The following is an 8,990-nucleotide window of genomic DNA, read 5'->3' on the forward strand; positions in this document are numbered from 1 at the left end:
GGGTCCCCTTCCCCTGCCCACCGCCACCCCTCAAAGCAAAACCTTGCTACCCAGCTGTTCCCCCCCGCCCCCACGCCAACGCCCCGGCCCTTACAACACGACGGACTTGGGTCAGACTTAGAAAGTGCTCTCTAAGTGAAGACAGGAGGCTTCTGAGTAAGGGTCAGAAGTGGCTTCCTGGTCCTACCTGGAGGCAGGGGATGATCAAATGACCTGAAATAAACCCTGGGCGACCTGATGGATCAAGGCGAGCGTAAGCTCCCCCGGGTCTCCCCGGCAGGCACACTGGCGGTCACCTGGCCCGCAGGCTTCCCTGCTCAGGCAGACCGAGCCCCAGGCCAGAAGGCATGTCTCGAGGAGGGAGCCGGTTCGCTGGAGTCGGTTCCAGCGTGTGCGAGTTACTGCGGCGAGCCCTCAGGGACACAGCCGGCAAGCCCCTGCTTGCAGCTAGGGGAGCCGGCCCGGGGAGAGCGGAGTCTCTGAGAGCCCGTGTGCGCGCCCGGGCGCGCACCCCACCACTGCGCAGGGGGAGGGGAGCCCGCGGCAGCCACTCAGAGGAACCGTGGCGAAGCCTCAGAACAACTTTAACTGTCAATCAGACTTAATGGGGTATTATAAAAAAAAAAATGGGGGGAAAAGGGCCGCCCTCTCGTTCTGAGCCGCGGCTGTCCCGGGAGCGAACGGATAAGGCGGCGTAGACCCAATCGTCCGATCCACTCGCGCTCCGCACCCGGGCCCTCTCCAAGTTGGAAAGGACAAAAAGAAGGCAATAAATGCTAACAAGGGAGAGAGAGGGAGCCGGATCGAGCGGCAACTCCCAGCCTCCGCTGGAAGAGAGAGGGAGGGAGGGAGCCGAAGAGAGCGGGCGCGCGCGAGGGCGAGCCATGCACGTAAAGAAACTGACACCCGGACCCCCCACTTCTCCTGCACGTTGCTGGCAATCAGATCGCGTTTAAGCAATTTCCTGAGCCCAAGAATAGCAATGAGTCTGGAGACTTTGGCGGGCTGAAATTGGGAGCTCCAAGCACTTTTCCCCCCTACTTTCTTTTTTTTTTTTTTTTTTTAATCTTGCACTTTGAAACCGCGGGACTGTAGCAGGGTGCGCGCGTGTGGTTGGTGCTTTTTTTTTTTTTTTTTTTTTTAATCTTGCACTTTGAAACCGCGGGACTGTAGCAGGGTGCGCGCGTGTGGTTGGTGCTTTTTTTTTTTTTTTTTTTTTTAATCTTGCACTTTGAAACCGCGGGACTGTAGCAGGGTGCGCGCGTGTGGTTGGTGCTTTTTTTTTTTTTTTTTTTTTTAATCTTGCACTTTGAAACCGCGGGACTGTAGCAGGGTGCGCGCGTGTGGTTGGTGCTTTTTTTTTTTTTTTTTTTTTTAATCTTGCACTTTGAAACCGCGGGACTGTAGCAGGGTGCGCGCGTGTGGTTGGTGCTTTTTTTTTTTTTTTTTTTTTTAATCTTGCACTTTGAAACCGCGGGACTGTAGCAGGGTGCGCGCGTGTGGTTGGTGCTTTTTTTTTTTTTTTTTTTTTTAATCTTGCACTTTGAAACCGCGGGACTGTAGCAGGGTGCGCGCGTGTGGTTGGTGCTTTTTTTTTTTTTTTTCCTTCCCCTGCCTAAACTCCTCTGTCAGCCTGTAAACATTACCTGAGAATTCCCCAGCCGAAACGGCTGGCTGCCGGGGCAAGAAAGTTCTTGTTAGAACTTTCCACCTCTGGCTTCCCCTCCACCCCTCTTACTGTCCCAACCTTCGGAGACGCTTTTTCTCCTCCGGAGGATTTATCTTTTTTTTTTTTCTCCCCCCTCTTTTTCTCACCGGGTGCTTGCTTTGCATTTGGGAAGAGGTGATTTCAAGAGTGGCCAGGTGGGACGCCTCTCTGCCCCCTTATTCGGTTTATTTATTATTGTTTGGGGGTGTTTTCTTTTTTAAGTCCTGTTTTGTTCGGTCCGGGGAGTTTCGCCCCCGCCGCCCGGCTCCGCGGCGCGGAGGATGGTGTGGAAACGGCTGGGCGCGCTGGTGGTGTTCCCTCTGCAGATGATCTATCTGGTGGTGAAGGCTGCGGTCGGACTGGTGCTGCCCGCCAAGCTGCGGGACCTGTCCCGGGAGAACGTCCTCATCACCGGCGGCGGGAGAGGCATCGGGCGCCAGCTAGCTCGCGAGTTCGCAGAGCGCGGCGCCAGAAAGGTACCGGGACCCCGCGAATCCAGACTGGTGGGGGCCGGAGGCGAGGGGGGCCCAGGGGACAGGGGGTGCGCCCACCTGCTGCCGCTGCCGGAACCCGCGCCCAGGGTCTGAAAGTCGCCGACCACCCTACTTCTCTGCGCCACCCGCGAGTGCTGAGCTAGTTAGTTTCACCTTGTACATTTCCCGGGCAGCCGACTGTCTGTCTTTTTTGGCAGGTCCGGAGCTGCCCCTCTCCTTTGGGATCTGTGGCTGGCTGTTCACCCCCACCTCGAAACTTAGCAGACCCACCCATTTCCCACATTCTTCCCTCCCAAAGGAAGGTGTTGCGTTTTTTCCTCCCCTCGCTTTCCCTCTTTGCCGCCACCCTGGTAAGGCAGGGTGTGTGCGCTCCTGGGTAGAGCGGGGAGCCGCCTGCTAGCTGGCGCTTCGTATTTTCCTTGGCAACCCGCTTCCCAGCCCCAACCTGGACGGCTGCGGCTCTGGAAGCTGGGAAAGAGGGGGTACTCGGTGTGGTTTGAAAAGCGGGAAGCGGTGGTGGATGTCTAGCCTAGCCTGATAGGCACTCGGAAGCCAGGTGTTCCGAAATCTAGAGAGAGGGGACAGGCTAACCAGCAGCTGATCAAGAGTTCTTGTTCTAGCTTCAGTGCTGCCTCCGCACACCCACCCCCCACCACCACCCAAATACAGCCCGGAAGGGGATCCCTCCCCACTAAGAGGAGAGGTGGCACTGTGGTGAACCACCCCTCCCCCCTTCCAACTCCCAAGCCCTGCCTTTAACTTTTTGCTAGTTCCACCACCTCTTCCTCCAGTTTTCCCAGACCTGGTGCCTAAGAGTGGGGAGGCTGAGCCAGCTGTCACCCAACGCCAACCCAAGCCAGGCTGACTCACCCAGTGACTAGAGCAATAGAGAGAGAGATTTGAGGCCAGCAGGCTGGGCTGTCTCCAGCCAGCCCTGTGAAGAGGAAGAGCAAAAACAGGGAATTAGTTTGAAATTTAAACTGCTGTGAGCGAGGGGGGTGAAAGGGCCGGCAAAGCCAGCTGATCTGACATGGAGCCACATACCTAGGGGATTAAGTAAATATGTACTGTAGAAAACCAAACCTGCATGTAATTCCAGGTTGCTTTTGTTTTGTTAAATACTGCCCTGAGATTTACAATTCCTCCGGGGTGGCTCTGACTGGGACTGAACTTTGGAGCCTGAACTATCAGCCAAAGCCGATTGCCGATTAACTCTTCCTTCCCTGGGTGGCGTTTAGAAGGAGGTGGTGGCTGTAGGTTGGAGGCTGTCAAGGCTGAGTAAGTTAGCTGGGGTCGACTGTCTCCCAGCTCCTGCTTCTCCTTGGGTGGCTTGGACAGCTGCTTGACCTTGCAGTTGGAAGAGGAGTTCAGAAGTGTTTTTTAACCCTTGGACACACCGAAAAAGGAGAAGCAGAAGTTGCTCTCAGCAGTTTCATTTCCTTGGGAGTGATGCCCTCCACCCCCCCCCCCACATCTGTTATGGAGGAGTGGCAGATGAGGGTGCCCTTGTGGGGAGGGGGAGCCTGGAGGGTTTGGGACAATCGCATGTGATTGTCATTCCCTAGCTGTCTGCATCCCACAGAAACTTTTCTTCTGGCTCTTCCAGCTGGCCCAAGTCCTGGGTCTCTCACTGCTCTTGTAACTGGCTGCAGTAGGCATATGAAGAACTCTTTTAGTCAATCTGGAAAAACTTGACTGACTATAAACAAGCCTAAATTGAAAGAAGTGTATGGCACTGGGGTGGGGGAGGGGCAGAGCGGCACCATACACTGGGAACCATGCCCCACTGAATTTGAAATGGGTATCTTCTGAAGAATAAAGCCAGGACCATTGAGTGATATGGCTTAATTGGTATCTGGTCACCAGAAACAGGAACCAGGGGCCCTATGAACCTTCCAGTGCCATTCACCACGGGTTCAGTCCTCAGGCCAGTCAGAACGACCAAGAGCCCTCCCTATAACTTGTAATTATCAGACCAATTACTGGAGCTGCGTTTTAATGAGCCTTAGGCTCGCTGTCATGGCTGGGAATTTAGAATCAAGGTTTCTTGCCTGAATCCATCTGGGGCCCAGTGAAAGGGCCTTGGGACCACTCCCAGAGCTGGGAGTGTTTAGGGGGCTGGTGGGCTTGGGGACACAGGGCTGAGTGTTGTGGAATGGGGACTTTGGGGCAGATGGCTGAGAGAGTTAAGTGGATGGTGGGCTCAGGGTGGTCGTGGAGCAGCTGGAGAGAGCTGGGGAGCATGGTGCCCACCCACAGCCTACAGCAATGTTAGGCAGGCCACCTCCGTGGCCCGCGTGACCCTCCTCCCCTGGGTGGAAGGAGAGGCAGGATCCATGGGGAAAGGCCCCCCTAAAGAGAAAGAAGGGAGGAGAATCAGAGTCTGCAAATTGCTTGCATGTCTGAGAAAGGTCTGTTAGCTTCTGGGGGGGGCAACAACCCAGTTTCCAAAAAACGACCTTGAGTCAAATGATTTGGTAATATTTTGGGGCAGTGGTGCCCTTAGGCTGCAGAGATGACCCAAATAAGGGTTTTTCTTAAAGAGACCCAAAGGCACGAAAGTTGGAAAGTTCCTCACCTTGAGATATCTCTGCTTAACTACCTTGTACGAGGTTCACCCGGACAGGGCCAGTCATGGCCCAGGTCTCCGAGGCAAAGACTCTTGCTGGGTAATTGCCCATTACAACCCCTTTATACTTGCTGTGTCCTTCTGGAACTCCTTCCATGGAAGCATTCACAGAGCTTGGGCTCAGCCCTACACCTCCAAGGCTCTGTCTGGGTAGGCTAGAGGTAGACCTAGCCTCTGCTTTTTGACTTTGACCTGGTTTTAGCAACAGCCCCCTGAAGGACAGAAGTGAACTGTCTGGAAGTATCTGCAGGGATTGTTCCAGCCTCTGGCCCAGCAGGAGGCAAGTGGCTGGATTAGAGCCCTGGGCCATGATGGCAGAACCCTTGAGCAGGGACCCAGTCCCTTCATGGAAGAGAGAGCCATCCAGGACTCCGGGACGCGTTTTGCAGACCCAGTCTGAGGACTGGTTCAGAGTTGCACCTGCTTTGTTATTGAATTTATGGTCCATGGGTCTGTAGCCTTTTTCTTAAAGAAGCTCACTAGGAATAGACCCTTCACCTAGTCTGGTGAATCACATCCATTCAGCAAATCCTTCCCATCCTGGCACTGGGCCAGGCCCAGGCCCAACTACCCCTTGATGACCACCTCAGAGAGACCTAGTCCAACAAACCTGCCTGAGGTGTCTGTCAAGTGTTGAGTGCAGCGCTGGGCCTGGAGAGGGGTGGGTAGAGCAAAGAAGGCTCAGAGACATGGTCAGGTGCTAACTGTCAAGGCACAAGCTATAGCGTATGTTTCCTGTAACTGCTGTAACAAATGACCACCAAGTTGGTGCCTTGCAGCAACAGAAGTGTATTCTATTTCTAATCTGGAGGTTAGAAATCTGAAATCTGGGGGTTGGTGGTGCCCCCTCATTCAAAGACTCCGGGGAGAATTCTTCCTCCTCCCTCCCCCTCCCTCCGCACTCCTGGTGGCTCCTGGTTGGCATTTCTTGGCTTGTGGCAGCATCACTCCCATCTCTGCCTCCTTCTTCACGTGACTGTCTGCTATCTGTGTCTGTGTGTCCTCTCTTCTCATAAAAACACCAGTCATTGGATTTGGGCCCACTCGAATCCAGTATGACCTTGTCTTGGGATCCTTAACTAATTACATCTCTGAAGACTTTATTTCCAAATGAGATCACATTCTGAGGTCCTGGGTAGACACAAAGTTGGGGGGGTACACTACACAGAAGGCTTCCCAGGTGGCTCAGTGGTAAAGAATCTGCCTGTCAATGCAGGAGACACAGGAGACGCAGGTTCGATCCTGGAGTTGAGAAGATGCCCTGGAGGAGGAAATGGCAACCCACTCCAGTATTCTTGCCTAGGAAATCCCATGGACAGAGGAGCCTGGCGGCTACAGTCCATGGGGTCGCAAGAGACAGACACGACTCAGCACAGCACGGTACAGCACACTACACAGAGAAACCCAGAGCCATTCATCTATAACAAGAGTACGTGGAAGGCTTCCTGAAGAAGGTGGCATTTGAGTGAGGCTTAGAGCACATCAAGAGTTTCAACCAGCAGAGGTGGGGGAAGGGTAACCCACAAGCAAGAAACCAGTGATGAGAGATTGTACACCTGGCTGAAACTGGGGATGGGAGGCAGAAGGGAATGAAAGAAAAATAATGTTGCATGGACTAGGGATTAGGGGAAGGAATAATTTGTGTCTCACACTCTGAATTAGGCCAGTACTGATGAGATTAGGAAAAAGGAGAAAGGGGAGAGAAGGGTCCAGACAGGTAATCTTGCAATCCAGAGTCATCAGGCCAAAGTAGCTGCATTAAACAATTGATATGTCATGAAAGTCACACAGTTAGGGTGACATGGGAAACAGCAGTGGTTTTCTTCTCCCCTTCTCACCCAGAATGCAGCCTTTGCCAAGAATTTCTAGGAAAAGTACCAGGTTCTCATCTAATGCAGTTTGGGAGCAGGAAAGTAGGCTACCTGTCCTAACTGTGGCATCTAGGAAATTCTTTCAGCATGCAGCGTCTGGTCCTTGGGTTTCAAACAATGGGCTTTACAATTTGGACTGTCAGCTGAATAGACAAACACCTCCCTTTTACTGCCCCACCCACTTCCCCTGGGGAACAAAGGTGCCCACATCTGGGACCACGCCCCTTGTGACCAGGCTCACCTGGGTTCTAGACCTGACTTTGCTACAACCCTGAAAAAGTCACTCCCTTCTCCAGGCTGCAGCTAAGAAGCACACCTGTAAAAATGAAAGGGGACGCAATGATCCCTAAGACCCTGGCATGCTCTAAAATTCTGTTACGGCTCCTGTTAGTAGCTTCCCTAGTAGCTCAGATGGTAAAGCATCCGCCTGCAATGCAGGAGACCTGGGTTCCATCCTGGGTTGGGAAGATCCCCTGGAGAAGGAAATGGCAACCCACTCAGGTATCCTTGCCTGGAAAAGCCCATGGACAGAGGAGCCTGGCAGACTACAGTCCATGGGATCACAAAGAGTCGGACACGACTGAGAAACTAACACACACATGGCTCAGCCATCCCCGGAAAGCAACCTCGTGCCAAGTTCTCTGCAAAAGACATTTGTCCTCATCACTGCAGATCTGAGCCTTTTGTGCTGTGCATCAGATCCCACTGAATGAAAAAGCAGCAGCTCAGAGTTGGAAAATGTGCCCTCAGTTTGTAGACAGCCTCACGTCCATTTCTAAACCCCTTTAACAGCCACCAGGTAGCCGACTCTGTGATTTATTTCAACTCTTACAGGAAATGTTAGTGTTTTCAACTTGTGGCTTCCAAGAGAACGAAGGGCCCGAGTTTCCCAATTAACACGTCAAGTGGAACTTGCAGGGTATATCCTAAAATCAGAGCATGCTCCCTAACCTGGAAATACTGACCCTGGGTCAGGATGTCCATTGTCCATCTACCTGGGCATCTGCTCATTCTTGGGCAGATTCCAAGTTCTTCTGAACTTTCTGCATTTCAGAGCCTTGGCCATTGGTTTATCCCCCACCCAGAGCCCTTCCAGTCTCTGTATCAAAATAGTTACTTTCTCTGTACCATCTTTATCTTGTTATTTGCTGAGAAACGATCCTTACCACTTTGAGAAAACTATCTTGGCCATATTGATGAGAAGGGAGCCATTAGCCATCCTTTCCCCCAAGGAAAGAGATCCAGTTGTTGTCCTCACTACAACTTGTCCCTAGAGTCTTCATCCCAACCTGCCACTCTCAAAAGCCCACATAGTTATGGGCACCTGGGCTCGAATGGTTCCAGACCCAACCTATTCTTCTGTATCCTCAGGCCGAAGCACAACCTTACCTAGAATGTTGTAAGATGTTCTCCTTGCTCCCTTTAGAAGACACACTCAAAAAAAACCCCAAGTATATACGATGCTTGAAAGGGAGACATTTGAAACATATTATTCAGATGAACCAAGAAGGTTGGGAAAGAGTTGAAGCCAAATGAAAAGGAGACAAGCAAATCTGTTTAGATACTAGCGTTCCCAAATGCACACTCGTCTGCCGTGAGATGAGTGAGGTCCCTTAAAAGGCATGAAGTCTTATTAAAGTTCTGGATTCTCGAAAAGAAAGTGTTAGGGGACTTCCCTGGTGGTCTGGTGGTTAAGACTCCGTGCTTCCACTGCAGGGTGCACGACCTGGTCTAGGACGTAAGATCCCCTGTGCTACACGGCACAGCCAAAGATAATTTTTAAAAAATTATAATTAAAATTTACAAAATTTTTTTTAAATGCCAAATACCAGAATAGTTTAACAAATGAGTGGTTGGTGGGAACTCATTCATTCATTCCACAAGTCTGTGGTGCACCCTATGTGTGCCCAGCACTGTTCTAGGCATAGAGATATGGCAGCGGTGAGCAAAGCAGACACCATTCCCCACCCGAGTGGAGTCGGCAGTTTGGTGAGGGAGATAGATAAAAACAGGATACAGAAAACAGCCCGTTACATCACAGTAAGGAGGAAACAAATGAGGTCCAGTGACAGGCCTGACGGGAATGGAGGGAGCAGCGTTCCAGGTAGAGGGAAGAGACAGACAAAGAAATGTACCTGGGATATCTGGGGAGCTGGGAGGGGGCCACTGTGGCTGGAGCAGAGTGAGTAATGAGGGCTGCAGTGTAGGGGGCAGGGGATGGGCCAGTAATGGGGGGTCAGGGAGCAGAACAGGAAGGGGTGGGGTGGGAGAGCAGGGCAGGAGACTGG

The 8,990-nt window shown here is 52.3% G+C and overlaps 1 protein-coding gene across 1 annotated transcript in view; it reads left to right on the forward strand.

Moving 5' to 3' along the window:
* Positions 1–1,513: 1,513 nt before the first annotated feature.
* Positions 1,514–8,990, forward strand: part of DHRS3 (dehydrogenase/reductase (SDR family) member 3) — a 49,953-nt gene continuing 42,476 nt past the window's right edge. The window contains exon 1 of the mRNA XM_010849842.1: positions 1,514–2,184. Coding sequence (XP_010848144.1) covers positions 1,990–2,184 — 195 coding nt within the window. The 5' untranslated portion in view covers positions 1,514–1,989. The remainder of the gene's footprint in view (positions 2,185–8,990) is intronic.

The sequence above is a fragment of the Bison bison genome, unplaced genomic scaffold (assembly GCF_000754665.1).
Source record: "Bison bison bison isolate TAMUID 2011002044 unplaced genomic scaffold, Bison_UMD1.0 scf7180017864289, whole genome shotgun sequence".
NCBI lineage: Eukaryota > Metazoa > Chordata > Mammalia > Artiodactyla > Bovidae > Bison > Bison bison.